Raw genomic sequence first — 15,686 nt, 5'->3', positions numbered from 1 at the left:
AAGGTAAACTATGAAGGAATGAAACAGATTAACAGCAGCAGATTGGTGTAAAACAGAGAAAATATCCACAGAAAAAGGATGGCTATTTTAAAAAAAATAGTACTAGAGGCGCAAAACAATTACATCCAAACAAATCAAAATCTAAAACAAAAATGGCCAAAATGGTTTAACAGATCAATAAAAAAAATATTCAGAGAAAAAAGGCACCTTACAGAGCGTTTAAAAGGGACCAAGAACAAAGTTCACAGAAAGTACACAGAAAGAACTGCAAACACAAGACAAATAGGAAGTTAGAAAGGCCAAGAGAGAGATAGAAATGAACATCACTAAGGGGGCTAAAACCAATTCCAGAAAGTTTTTCCAATATTAAAACAGCAAAAGAACATTCAAGGAGGAAGTAAAATGTCTAAGAGATACAAATGGCAAAATCATAGATGAAAAGAAAAAATAGCAAATATATTAAATTATTACTTTTAAAAAGTTTTTACAAAGAAGGATATGGACAACTCTGCTCTTCCTAATCTACATTAATGACTTCGATTCTGGTATAGTAAGCAAACTTGTTAAATTCGCAGATGACACAAAAATAGGAGGAGTGGTAAACACTGTTGCAGCAGCAAAGGTCATTCAAAGTGATCTTGACAGCATTCAGATCTGGGCAGACACATGGCAAATTACATTTAATATAGACAAGTGTAAGTAATCTAAGAAAACGATCTAGGAGTTTATGTTGACTCAGAAATGTCGTCATCTATACAATGTGGGGAAGCTATAAAAAAGGCCAACAAAATGCTCGGATATATAGTGAAAAGTGATGTATTTAAATCAAGGTAAGTAATGTTAAAACTTTACAATGCATTAGTAAGACCTCATCTAGAATATTGTGTTCAGTTCTGGTCACCTCGCTACAAAAAAGGCTGCTCTAGAAAGAGTGCAAAGAACAGCAACCAGAATTGTTCCGGTTTTAAAAGGCATGTCGTATGCAGACAGGCTAAAAGAATTGAATCTATTCAGTCTTGAACAAAGAAGACTACGCGGCGATCTGATTCAAGCATTCAAAATTCTAAAAGGTATTAACTTTTTCGACCTGAAAAAAAGAAACAAGGACAAGGGGTCAGAAATGGAGATAGATAAGGAGCATTTAGAACAGAAAATAGGAGACACTTTTTTTACACAGAGAATTGTGGGAGTCTGAAACTCCCCAGTAATGTTGTTGAAGCTGACATCCTGGGATCCTTCAAGAAGCTGCTTGATGAGATTCTGGGATCAATAAGCTACTAACAACCAAACGAGCAAGGTGGGCCGAATGGCCTCCTCTTGTTTGTAAACTTTCTCGTGTTCTTATGTTCTTATTTGTACATCCATACAACCTACTAGACTAGTATTACAATCAAGTATACATTTACAAGGTTGTTTCAGCCAACCAGAGCACATTCATTTATTACACAGCAACAGCATGAACCCAGCCTAGTATCAAGTATCCTCATGCAGTATGTTTGCGTGAATGTCCATGTCCATCTGCTTTGTCTGTGTGTCTTTTTTCATCACAAATATATTGCAGACCCAGCACTGCACAAACCCAGTACTTAAAAAGTATGGCATGCAATAATGACAGCCCACAAAATGCAATTCATTATACAGACGTGCTCAAATTTGTTGGTACCCCTCCACAAAAAACGAAGAATGCACTATTTTCTCTGAAATAACTTGAAACTGACAAAAGTAATTGGCATCCACCATTGTTTATTCCATATTTAATCGAAATCAGACTTTGCTTTTGATTTTTTTATTCAACATAATATTGTAAATAATAAAACAAATGAAAATGGCATGGACAAAAATGATGGGACCGCTAACCTAATATTTTGTTGCACAACCTTTAGAGGCAATCACTGCAATCAAATGTTTTCTGTAGCTCTCAATGAGACTTCTGCACCTGTTAACAGGTAGTTTGGCACACTCTTCCTGAGCAAACTACTCCAGCTGTCTCAGGTTTGATGAGTGCCTTCTCCAGGCTGCAAGTTTCAGCTCTTTCCATAGATGTTCGATAGGATTCAGATCAGGACTCATAGAAGGCCACTTCAGAATAGTCCAATGTTTTGTTCTTATCCATTCTTGGGTGCTTTTAGCTGTGTGTTTTGGGTCATTATCCTGTTGGAGGACCCATGACCTGCGACTGAGACAGAGCTTTCTCACACTGGGCAGTACGTTTCGCTCCAGAATGCCTTGATAGTCTTGAGATTTCATTGTGCCCTGCACAGATTCAAGGCACCCTGTGCCAGGCGCAGCAAAGCAGCCCCAAAACATAACCAAGCCTCCTCCATGTTTCACTGTAGGTATGGTGTTCTTTTCTTTGAAAGCTTCATTTTTTCGTCTGTGAACATAGAGCTGATGTGACTTGCCAAAAAGCTCCAGTTTTGACTCATCTGTCCAAAGGACATTCTCCCAGAAGGATTGTGGCTTGTCAATATGCATTTTAGCAAATTCCAGTCTGACTTTTTTATGTTTTTCTGTCAAAAGTGGAGTCCTCCTGGGTCTTCTTCCATGGAGCCCACTTTCGCTCAAAAAGCGACGGATGGTGCGATCAGAAACTGACGTACCTTCACCTTGGAGTTCAGCTTGTATCTCTTTGGCAGTTATCCTCGGTTCTTTTTCTACCATTCGCACTATCCTTCTGTTCAATCTGGGGTCGATTTTCCTCTTGCGGCCGCGCCCAGGGAGGTTGTTTACAGTTCCATGGACCTTAAACGTCTTAATAATATTTGCAACTGTTGTCACAGGAACATCAAGCTGCTTGGAGATGGTCTTGTAGCCTTTACCTTTACCATGCTTGTTTATTATTTTCTTTCTGATCTCCTCAGACAACTCTCTCCTTTGCTTTCTCTGGTCCATGTTCAGTGTGGTGCACACAATGATACCAAACAGCACAGTGACTACTTTTCTCCATTTAAATAGGCTGAATGACTGATTACAAGATTGGAGACATGTGTGATACTAATTAAAGAAACTAATTAGTTTGAAATATCACTATAATCCAATTATTTATTATCTTTTCTAAGGGGTACCAACAAATGCGTCCAGGCCATTTTAGAATATCTTTGTAGAATAAGCAATAATTCATCTCTTTTCACAGCTTCTTTGCTTTATTCTATGACATACCAAAGGCATGCAAGTATACATGATAAAATAGCTTTTAATTTCATCACTTTTCAGGAGGAATGAAGCATTATTTCAATGATCTGTAAGGGTACCAACAAATTTGAGCACGTCTGTATATACTGCCTTTTCAACAATCATTATAGTGCAATCGTATTTATCCTGGCAAGGCGTTCAAAAGGTTGGGGGTAAAAAAGTGAAAGCCACCTGTCACAGGGTAGCTTGGGTGGCGTGTGTGGTGATGTCACAGACCAGGAAGCATCAGAGGTACGGGGCTGAAACTGCGTGGCAGCATCGTATATTTATTAATAAAGGAAAATAACACAAAGAAAAGACTTTCAAACACAGAAAATAAACCGGCACACGGGCCAAAGTAAAACAGAACACAAAACACTAATAAGTTTCAAAAACCGAACGAGTACCTACAAGGTCTCCCAGTTGGTAGCAATCTTTTTTCACAGTACTTTCCACAATCCTACTCTTAGCTCTCCCCCTTAATGAGCCGAAGCAGTCTCTTTTATATCCTGTGGCTGGAGCCTTACCTACCCATTGATCAAACAATTACATTCTCACAGGATTATTTAAGGATAGGGAAGCAACCCCATCCTTGCCAAATAATAACAATAATGCCTGCTTTTAAGCGGTCTTGCCGCTCTTTCTTCCCATTTTTTTAATTAAAGAAAAAGGGGCAATGCAGCCCACAGTGCCAACGGCACCCGTGATGACAGCCCTGAAGGCAAGGCCACAGAAAATGATGGCGGAGGATGACCCCGAGGCTTACCTGGTTGCGTTCAAGCAGCTGGCTACCACCATGTCATGGCCCAAGCAACTCTGGGCAAGCCAGCTGGGACCCTGCCTGATCGGGGAGGTTAAGGCACCCTACCAGGCCATGACGGACACCGAAGCCGCCGACTACAACCTGGTAAAGCAAGCCATCCTGCGCCGGCTTAACATCACGGGGGAAATGCACAGGGTACGATTCTGGGAGTACCGAAGATCCCCTGATACATGCCTCAGGGTGGTTGCACAGCAGTTGTGTGACCACATGTTGCACTGGCTAATCCCCCAGTTTCCAAATGAGTGAAGCCATAGCAGTGGAGCAATTCTGCCATGTGGTTGGCACCGAAACACGGGTGTGGATACGGCGCCACAACCCCGCCACCCTGGAAGCAGCAGTAACTGGCTGAGGATTTCGAGGACTCCCTGGTCTCAACCAACACCAGCCTGCTCACAGCTCCTGTCCACCGGAGCAGCCGTACACCACCTCCTCTCTCTGCTCCATCCACAACCTTTTAGATCTCCAGCCCCAATGGGCAACCTTGCCATACCAGCAACAGGACAGATAAACAATGTTTCCTCCTTCCCCCTACCTGTTTTAGATGCAACCAACTGGGACACCAGGCCAGGTCATGCCCATCGGCAATGGAGTGTGACGTGGCAACGTGTAATTGGGCATCAGAAGTGGGTAAGCAAGGGGAAAATGGTCGGGAGGGGCCTTGTATTGTTAATGCGGTTTTGGGAAAGTTGAAAACCCACGCATTAGTGGACACCGGGTGTGGGCAGACCTTAATTAAGGCAGCTCTCTTGGGGGGGGGGGGGGGGTGTCGTGGCAGCCGCAAGGCCAGGTGGTGATCTCCTGCGTCCATGGAGATACGCCGACATACCCCACCCTAAAAGTATATTTATCTGTAGGACCGATAAAATGCCACCTAGTAGTTGGGGTGACGGAAAGGCTACCACACCCAATAATTCTTGGTCGAGACTAGCCAAATTTTAAAGAATTGGTCAAATTAATGTCAGACTCGACCGCACATGTAAACAAGGTAGAAAAACAAGAAAAGGAAATAATTGATATTTTTCCTTTTCAAACTGAAATGTTTTCCCCCCTCTTGCGTCCTAGAAAAACTAATAAAGAGAGACGGATTAGAAAGTGGGAAGGAGCATTAATGAGACGATGTCTGGTGGGAGAACGCATGGATGCTAACAAACGCCAATCAAAAGGAGTCGGTACGCAGTGTGACCGAGAGGGCGAGCACGACCTGATTTTGCTGTGTGGCTGTTATCCCCGGAACAACAACTAACTCTAAACCTAACATTTCATTGGTTAAGCGGATGCACATGATCAACGTTGCTGTTCCAGGGACAACAGCCACATAGCAAAATCAGGTTCTGTGAGAGGGCGAGGTTACTGGGCCATCAAGGGCAGATGCAACTCCAGCCCCTCTCAATATACTGGACATGTGGCACTCAAGTGCAGACATAGTATGGGGACAACACAACGACCCCTCACTAGTGCACACTTGGAGACAGGACCGGTCTATTGAAGATAAGGAAGTTGACGGCGCGGTGCTAGTATTTCCACTTTTCATTATCGAGGGGCAATTACTGTGTAGGGTAAACTTTGCCACGGGCACAGGACAGCCTGTAACACAATTATTGGTTCCCCCGTCTTGTCGGATCGAGGTCGTGAGGCTGGCACATGATATCCCTTTTGCCGGGCACCTCGGAGCTGACAAGACAAGGGAGTGAATATTGGCTGGATTTTATTGGGTAGGACTTCGTAAAGATGTGACGAAATATGTAGCCACATATCCAGACTGCCAGCGAGTAGCGCCGGGTCGAGTGCACCCCGCCCCTTTGGTCCCACTGCCAATTATTTCCACTCCTTTTGAATGCATTGCAATGGACATAGTGGGCCCATTGCTACCTTCTGACTCTGGGTATATGCATATATTAGTGGTGGTAGGTTATGCAACGAGATACCCGGTGGCAGTTCCATTGAGGTCCACTAGTGCAGCTGCAATTGCGAATTATGCAGATTGTGGCTAGAGTAGGGATCCCCAAGGAGATTTTGACAGATCATGGAAACAACAATGTCTAACACATTACAGCAAGTTTATAAAATATTAAAAATACGTCCCATCAGAACATCTGGTTATCATCCACAGACGGATGGTTTGGTGGAATGCTTTAATCAGACCCTAAAGCAGATGATGAGACATTTTGTAGACCAAGAGCAAAAACATTGGGCATCGCTTCTTCCCTACCTCTTTTTTACAGTGAGAGAGGTGCCACAGAGTTCGACAGGGTTCTCCCCCTTTGAGCTCTTGTACAGCCGACAGCCTCGCGGCATCCTTGATCTGCTGAGAGAGAGGTGGGGAGGAGCACAAAGGCTTGTCCAAAAATGTAGTGCAGCATGTGCTCCTACTAAGAGATCAGATTGGATTTGTTTGGTTGTTTGGCCTAGGGCAACCTCAAATCGTCTCTGCGCTGGCATCTATGAAGGTTCTAGAATCTTGTTGCCCATCATTTGGTGCTCTACCTTTCTGGTATCTTTCCCTCTGCCTTCAAAAAAGCCTGTATCACTCCCCTCCTCAAAAAACCCCACCTCCCTCCAGAGCTACCGTCCTGTCTCCCTCCTACCTTTCCTCTCCAAAACCCTCGAGCGGACTGTACACCGCCAGCTCTCTGCTTTCCTGTCCAACCACTCTCTGCTCGACCCTCTCCAATCTGGCTTCCGCTCTGCTCACTCCACTGAAACCGCCCTCCTGTCTGTCACCAACTCACTTAAGTGTGCCCGAGCTGCCTCTCTCTCCTCTGTCCTAATTCTCCTCGACCTCTCTGCTGCCTTTGACACTGTTGATCACTCTATTCTACTATCATCTCTTGCTGACCTGGGGATCTCTGGCACTGCTCTGGCCTGGTTCTCCTCCTACCACTCCAACCGCACTTACCAGGTAACCTGGCGTGGAGCAACCTCCACACCTCACCCTCTCTTAACTGGAGTCCCCCAAGGGTCAGTCTTGGGTCCTCTCCTGTTCTCTCTCTACAGCCACTCCCTGGGCCTCCTCATCGCATCCTATGGTTTCTCATACCATTTCTATGCTGATGATGCTCAGATTTTCCTCTCCTTCCCCACCTCTGACTCCACCATCTCCTCCCGTATCTCTACCTGTCTGTCTGCTATTTCCTCCTGGATGCACTCGCATCACCTCAAACTCAACCTCTCTAAATCTGACCTCCTTTTCTTTCTCTCCTCCTCACCCTCCTCTGATCTCTCTATCTCTGTTCCTCTGGAATCTACCACACTCTCTCCCTCTTCCTCAGCTAAGAACCTTGGAGTCACCCTGGACCCCTGCCTCTCTTATTCCCAGCACATCTCCACTCTGGCACGCACTTGCCGATTCTTCCTGAGCAACATCCGAAGAATCCGACCCTTCCTCACCAACTATGCTACCCAGCTCCTGGTCCAGGCCCTGGTACTCTCCCACCTAGACTACTGCAACTCCCTCCTGGCTGGCCTCCCTGCATCCGCCACCCGTCCGCTCCAGCTCATCCAGAACTCTGCTGCCCGCCTGGTGTTCTCTCTGCCTCGCTTCGCCCACGCAACTCCACTACTCCGCTCGCTCCACTGGCTCCCGATCACCGCTCGCATCGTTCAAGACTCTTGTACTAGCCTACAGATGCCTTGACCAGACTGCACCCAGCTACCTCCAGACCCTCATCTCTCCCTACACCCCCACTTGACCTCTCCGCTCCGCCTGCACTAGAAGACTAGCTCTACCTCCGCTACGCTCCCCTGCCTCCAGAGCCCGCTCCTTCTCCACCCTTGCTCCGCAGTGGTGGAATGACCTTCCTACAGATGTCAGGACTGCCCAGTCCCTGACCACATTCCGGCGCCTCCTTAAGACTCACCTCTTCAAACAGCACCTGTAGAACTCCTCTGTTTGTATCCTGGGACACTATCACCTTCATGTAAATGTGCTTTATTTTGCTCTTATCTGCCCCCTATTTTACTGCATTTAATCCTGTACTTCAGAATACTGTAATCTGCCAAGTGTTTAACCTGTAGTACTTTGTATTTAATCACATCCTGATGTAACTATCACTATTTAATCATATCCTGAAGTAACTATCACTATTATCTGCTGTATTATTGAATTTTGGTTTGTCACACTTGTACTTTGCTTGAACAAAAGTTATTGTATTTCTTGCTCTTATTGTATTACTTGTATTGTAACACTTGAAATGTATTTGCTTACGATTGTAAATTGCCCTGGATAAGGGCGTCTGCTAAGAAATAAATAATAATAATAATAATAATAATAATAATAATAATAATAATAATAATTTTCATTACTCTGCAGTGGCAAAATGGCCAGGTGACTTTATAGCTATCCACAATATTTTCAACACAATGTGCCTGATTTATCAAGTTCTTTACACCCAAATTCAATAATAATAAAACACACTGCAGTAGTTTCAATAAAAATGTATTATACAATTTCTGAAAACATAAATATTTGAGAAATGTTTACAGTACAGCTGCATAATAAAAAAAACCTTTACAATTACTACATCACATGTGAAACAACAGAAATGTACAGTAGTGTGAAAGTTTGCAGCTTTTCCAGTTAAGTTTTCTTCTAAGGTTTCAGTGGCTTAGCTGTGTACTGATTAGGGATGAATTCAGCGTATTACTTCTAAGTATGAACCTTATATAGCAGGGACATAGCTGAATGAATAAGTCTGCTTTAAGCAACCAGAGCATGAAGAAGCCTTGATAAAGCAAGCCACTGTTAACTTTATTTCTAGCACTTAAGTCACAGACTTCACTGCTAAGAGCACATAGCACTTACATAAATAAAAAGCGCAACTAGTAAACCATTTTTTTTAGCTGTACATTTCTGCAAACATGAATATTCAGTAACAGAAACATCTGAGCGCTCAAGAGCTCAAAGTTTTGTTTTCTCTGATATATCAAACAGTAGCACCATAGTATCCACCAACTGCTCCAGGAAGTTCTCCACAACAGTTTGTGGGGTACAGTAATCTCTACTGGGTAGTGTAGCAAGTTTGATTCAGTGGTAAATGAGGTCAAATAAATATGTTTAAAACTATCCCCTTTTTGTGTTTATTTGTAGACCCCATAAAATTCCTCATTGTCTGTGAAAATCTCTACTGTTCCCTTCACATAGAGAAATACCATTAAATGTTACAATCCCCAAACACAATACTTAAAAAATAAAATTAATATGTTAATACTTAATGTGTGTTCCTAAAGGAGCGATGTTCTCCTGCTGCTTTCTTTAGAACAGATGCCCCAGATGTGTGTGTGCGGTTATGAGCAAGATTTCCATTGAGGACTATTATGCCTTCCAATGTCATTAAAAGCTAATGTCTTTGCGTATTTTTTTTTTTTATCCTTCCAAAGTCAAATTATGTTTTCCAATGAGAAAAAAAGGTCATGTTTAATCTTCTAAGCCTTGGGCAACAACTTCTCTAAGACTTAATTATGGTCAATGCCAGCAATAAGACCAAAGTTGTTGGCGCTATAAAGTTTCAATAAGGCACTTATTTGTATTCTAGTCTGATCAAAATGTCAGTGAGTTCAGTGTTATGTGCAGGAACTTCAATGGAAAATCTGTCTTCATGGTCGACAATGATGGGATGTTTCTTAGAGGCTTACAGATTTGACTGAGAGCAGGATTTGCAGCATTGTTTGCCATATAACTTGTGGTTGCAAACTCCATGCTGGGGGACCAGGTAACACCAATTGAAGTAATCCTTGCATGGCACATCTAGTTAAGAAAGACAAATAGGGAAATTATTTGTCAACCTCCAAAGGGAATTCATATCAAGAGACACTGATTTGGTTTCCATTACAGTCAGCAGTAAAGTACCAATTACACAGAGAGACAAAGAATTGGCTGGGCATGGGGATTAAACACCTCCCTAACGCCAAGTGAGGGTACATACCTTTCTTTTCAGGCTCAGGGCAGAAATTGGTGTTACAGGCCTGAGACATAACTGGCTTTTGATGAAAAAGGCAACCTGAGGAGGGCATTCCATGTGCTAAGCACTGCACTGAGCGTGCCTGAACTCCACCTCCACAGGGCACTGTGCACTGTTGTGGAAAAGATATGAAATAATGTTGTTGTGGAAAATACATTAAATAATGTTAGACTCCTCCTAGTATCACCATTAAAATAATGTATTTATTTATTTATTTATTTACAGTGGCTCTCAAAAGTATTCACCCCCCTTGGACTTTTCCACATTTTATTGTGTTACAACATGGAATCAAAATTGATTTAAATTAGGAGTTTTTGCCACTGATCAACACAAAAAAAGTCCATAATGTCAAAGTGAAAAATAAAATCAACAAATTGTTCTAAATGAATTACAAATATAAAACAGAAAATAATTGATTGCATAAGTATTCACCCCTTTTGCTATGACAATTTCCAAGGCACTGAATATCCCCTGGAGCACAGTAAAGTCCATTATTAAGAAATTGAGACAATATGGCACAACTGTGAATCTGTCTAGAACAGGCCGTCCTCAAAAACTGAGTATCCGGGCGAGAAGGGGACTAGTCAGGGAGGCCATCAAGAGGCCTATGGCAACTCTAAAGGAGTTAAAGTCTTCCACGGCTGAGCTGGGAGACACTGTACATACGGCAATAATAGCCCCAGTGCTTCACAAAACTGGCTTTATGGGAGAGTGGCAAAAAGAAAGCCATTGTTGAAAAAAAACGCACATCAAATCTCGGCTACAGTTTGCCAGAAGGCATGTGGGAGACTCTGAGACCAAGTGGAAGAAGATTATGTGATCTGATGAGACCAAAATAGAGCTTTTTGGCCTCAACGCTAAGCGCTGTTTGGCACAAGCCTAACACCGCACATCATCCTGAGAACACCATCCCTACGGTGAAGCATGGTGGTGGCAGCATCATGCTATGGGGATGCTTCTCTGCGTCAGGGCCTGGAAAGCTCGTGAAGATAGAGGTAAAATGGATGCAGCAAAGTACAGAGAATTCCTGGAGGTAAACTTGCTGAAGTCTGCAAGAGACCTGGGACTCGGGAGAAGATTCATCTTCCAGCAGGACAATGACCCCAAACATACAGCCAAAGCCACACTGGAGTGGCTTAAAAACAAAAAGGTCAATGTCCTGGAGTGGCCCAGTCAAAGCCCGGACCTCAATCCAATTGAGAATATGTGGAAAGAGTTGAAAATTGCTGTTCACCAAAGGTCCCCATCCAACCTGATGGAGCTTGAGCAATTTTGCAAAGAAGAATGGGCAACAATTGCAGTGTCCAAATGTGCAAAGCTGGTAGAGACTTATCCAAATAGACTCATGGCTGTAATTGCTGCCAAAGGTGCCTCTACCAAATATTGACTCAAGGGGGTGAATACTTATGCAATCATTTATTTTCTGTTTTGTATTTGTAATTAATTTAGAACAATTTGTAGATTTTATTTTTCACTTTGACATTATGGACTTTTTTTGTGTTGATCAGTGGCAAAAACTCCTAATTAAATCAATTTTGATTCCATGTTGTAACACAATAAAATGTGGAAAAGTCCATGGGGGGTGAATACTTTTGAGAGCCACTGTATTTATTTATTTAAATGAAGATATCTAATTGCATTTAAAACAAGATGAAGTATAATGCAACCATACATAAATAACTAAACAAAACACATTTTTACTAAACTAGTATTCCAAACCTATTCATATTTATAATGTTAAAAAAGATGAGGAATGGGAGTTGAGATCAGCCCTTTTTGAATGAGAGCCCTACCTGAGACCAGGGGGAGGAGTACCAGCCAGCCCGAGCACTGCTGGTGACAGTGTGAGTGACTAGCCTGGGACAGGCAGCCAGGTTGCATTCCCTCTCCAGCTGTACAGCAGGCTTCTGCACATGGTGGCATCTCTTGGGAGCCAGCTCTTTGTATTTCCCTGCAACATCCTTCTCTGCACATGTCAACAGCCTCTTCTGTATTCCTTTGCCACATGTTACGGAACACTAGGAAGAAAACAAAAACATAAGTCAAATTTAAGATCTAGTTATCGGAAATAGATGGAGACATCTTTGGAATGGCTTCAGACCAGAAACTCAGCCTTAGATCAGAAAGTGTTTTTTTTTTTTTTTTTGTAAATCCCCAGCTAGCGGAGAAGAGTAGAGGTTACATGTGGGAGCAGAGTAGTCAGCTCTGTTTCGCAGCTGCTACTGGGGAGAGGTGCAACCAATGATATAAACCTCTTTGAAAGTTTAGTAAACTTTATAGAATACTGATGTTAAAAGAGACATGCATGTAAAAGCATAGATTGTACCACCATTGTCATGAACATTATAGCTTAAAGCAGGGGTAGGCAATTTTGGCACTTCAAGTCCAGGTCTTAAATTTAACTAATTAAGACCTTGACCAGGTCCCAATGTTTACTCATTTAGTTATACCCTATAAACCATTTATACAATTCATATATCGTTTGTATTAAACCTGTATGATCATTACCGCTTCCAAATTATTAAATTGATCCATAGGAAGGTGTGACAGAGAGCGAATGGATCCTAGTCAACAATCTCCCTCCCGATCTATGAGGGTGCTGTTTAACAGGAACAGTGTGCCTCGTACTGGTTGGTCTGGCAGTTCTTTCCAGGGTCAGTCGGAAGACAGCCAGCCAGGAAGGGGGCAGAGTCACAATGCCTGAAGTAATCGCCCTAAAGCGGTATGCGATGTGTCAGTCATGGACTGGAGGAGACGTGACTGGACTAGCTATTGCAGGGGGGCATGACTAAGGGTATAATTGGGGATGTGATGATGTAAGGAAACAGCCTATCAGTACTCGTGAGTGAAGTGTTTTGTTTGTTTGTAACGGTCTGTATTTGTCTTTTGTCAGACGACTAATACGAACCCGGGAGCTGCCGCTTCAAGCCAGCACTAAAACCCAGACTGCACTGCACCAGTACTTACAACACTACTGCTAAATCACCGCACCTGCACCTAGAGCACTCACTGTCCGGAGACATGTCTGTATCTGTGTTGTGTGTCTGTGTTTTGTATTATTATTATTTCGGGACTGAAACCCCTTGGTTTATATGCTGACAATACCCATAGTTGGGTGGAGTCAACATTATTATTTCAACGGTCAAGCTGACCAAAAAGGAAATAAAATAATTGTTTGAACCGTGAACTTTGTGTCTGTTGTTGTTTGGAGTACTTGCATCACCACTACACCTGTGCACTGCAAACCACTCATTCACAAAGGTCAATTACGTAATTAAGGGTCTGGTTATAACTTTACAATGGTATAAAAGAGCCAGCTTTGCCTACCCCTGATTAAGTTTGATAATAGATACATAAAGGATCCTTGTGGAAGCTGATTTTTCCTCCCCAACTTTAATTAAATAATGCAATTAATTTTAAAACCTTGGTTATCACTTCTTTAATTTAACTTTGTTAAGATTTTCAAGACACCAACCAACTTTACACCAAAATATCTCTTAAATGAATTCTATCCATAAAGTCCCTAATAAATAACCTGCAGAGACCCCTGAATACATTATCAAAAAGATATTCAAATTAACAAAATGTTTAAATAAATCTTTAATTAATCAATCCATTACCTAGCAATTACTCAAAATTATAATATGCACACAGAACATTAATTCCAAATCCATCATGCAGTAAAAGGAATGGGATTTACAAATCATCATTAATGTAGAACGTAGCCCTTGTTTAAACAGAGCAGATGGATTAGGGTCTTCAGTGCCTTTCCTAATAGTTAATAACATTACTGCCACTGCATAAGGTACTTTTAATTTATACTGAAATGATGTATCTGGCAGAGGCATTCCCAGTATTTAATCTAGTTGTTAAATAAATTAATGAGACACCTTAAGGAATCCCTAGCCTTCAATGAAATGAAAAAATATAATTTATCATGGAAACAAATGACTGAGATGCACAAAGCATCTCTAACACATTAGCTGGTAATTAATTGTATTAAAAAATGAATCCCCAATGGCTACATCTGTCAAACTCAATTTTTACTGTAGTTTTCATTTACATAAAGACTCTTTAAAATACCAAGGGACATATTTTCAAAACGTTTCCCCCACAATTGAAGACTGGAGTAAATGCATTGAAACACATTAATAATATACCCCTAGACAGTTAATCTATTACTTCGTGGTATGCACAATGCACAATGCACAGTTCAGGATACATCTGCAAAAGATGCACATCATTCATCACACAGGTAATAACAATCAAAGAGGCAGGATTTCCTCAGAGCTCATTTGTCAGCCAAGAGCCTAATAATACTGGGCATTTAGGCAAGTTTAAATTACCTGAGTAAATCCCAGTCTTTACCTGATTAATTATAATTACTTGAGCATTTAAAAGGTAACAATTTGAAGACTTAAACTATTTTCTTATTGTAACTTGTTAGTTGTGCATGTGGCAGGGCGATGCTTAATTCATGTGAATAATGACATTTCAGATTTAAATTTCAGACAAGTATTGCCTATATCTTCACATCTCTTCAGCAATAACAGAAAAACTGCTGATCCACCAAATCTGGCAGCTATAAAGACAGCATTAGACATGAATGGGGTAACATGGAGACAATTTTTACTGGTTCATCTTCTACAATCTGTCTTAATTTGGGAGAGGAAAGAACCAAAATATAGTAGAAAAAGAGCTTACCTCTCTCCATGTGGAAACAAACCACAGGAGTTTGCGATTCTTCTGGCAGAGTTTCACCATGCAGGCCTCCTGGGGTTTGGGTTTGGGCTCAGCTAAGCAGGAGCTGTCTGGAAGTACCTGAGCCCTCGGAGTGGAGTTAGTACTCTTGCAGACCACTGTCCTCTTCTTCAGTCCTTTACCACATTTACGAGAGCACTGCATGAAAGGAGATTTAAGTATTTATAAACATAAAATATGGGAGAGTATGAACAGATAGATTAGGCTAAATTGTATACGAGTTACTGAAGAATAAAATGTACATCAAATGCAAAAGTCATGAAATCATATATTAAAAAATAAAATCATGAAGTATGAATATAGATAAAACAAAATGTAATGAAAGGAATGAAACAAAAAAAGGACAGAAAAGGACAGCAGTATTACTTTATCTGAATGCAACCGTTCTTCAAATTCAAGGCAGTGTTTGGTGTCTGGCAAAACACTGACATTTTCTAGACTACTGAAAATTATTAAATTCAACTGATCTTGAAAAAGGATTAATCAGATCAATAGATGTTGGTCAATATGTATTTAATAATACTGATATCACACCTGTGGAACTAAAAGTATCGCACACATATACACACACACTAAACAAAAGAACAAGAGAATTAATCTGGCTCCGATACTGTATATTCAGAGCAGCTGTGACTGGTGAGACATACAGGACTTTAAAAAACATTAGATCTGACACCCAGAGAAGTGCATGGAGTAAAAAAGCTGTTGAAAATGTCACAGCTACACAGGTGTATATATATATATTATATATATATATATATATATAGCTACACAGGTGTATATATATATATATATACACACAGTATATATGTATATATATATATATACACACACACACACACACACGCACTGAAGGTACAAAACATTAGGAACACCTTCCTAATATTGAGTTGCACCCCCTTTTGCCCTCAGAACAGCCTCAATTCGTCGGGGCATGGACTCTACAAGGTGTCAAGTTGTGTCACAGTTGTGTC

At 41.5% G+C, this 15,686-nt stretch overlaps 1 protein-coding gene across 2 annotated transcripts in view; it reads right to left on the bottom strand.

Annotated features, from left to right (window-relative positions):
* Positions 1-9,081: 9,081 nt before the first annotated feature.
* The window catches only part of LOC117400666 (A disintegrin and metalloproteinase with thrombospondin motifs 16-like), an 80,426-nt gene continuing 73,821 nt past the window's right edge, over positions 9,082-15,686 (bottom strand). For both annotated transcript variants that reach the window (XM_034000931.3, XM_059022952.1), the window contains 4 exons: positions 14,656-14,850; positions 11,745-11,969; positions 9,916-10,063; positions 9,082-9,737 (listed from right to left, as the gene is read on the bottom strand). In XM_034000931.3, coding sequence (XP_033856822.1) covers positions 9,622-9,737; positions 9,916-10,063; positions 11,745-11,969; positions 14,656-14,850 — 684 coding nt within the window. In that variant the 3' untranslated portion in view covers positions 9,082-9,621. The remainder of the gene's footprint in view (positions 9,738-9,915; positions 10,064-11,744; positions 11,970-14,655; positions 14,851-15,686) is intronic.

Source organism: Acipenser ruthenus, chromosome 4 (assembly GCF_902713425.1).
Source record: "Acipenser ruthenus chromosome 4, fAciRut3.2 maternal haplotype, whole genome shotgun sequence".
Classification (NCBI taxonomy): domain Eukaryota; kingdom Metazoa; phylum Chordata; class Actinopteri; order Acipenseriformes; family Acipenseridae; genus Acipenser; species Acipenser ruthenus.
Note: the sequence above shows the minus strand (reverse complement) of the source record. Positions and strands in the feature narration are given on the sequence as shown.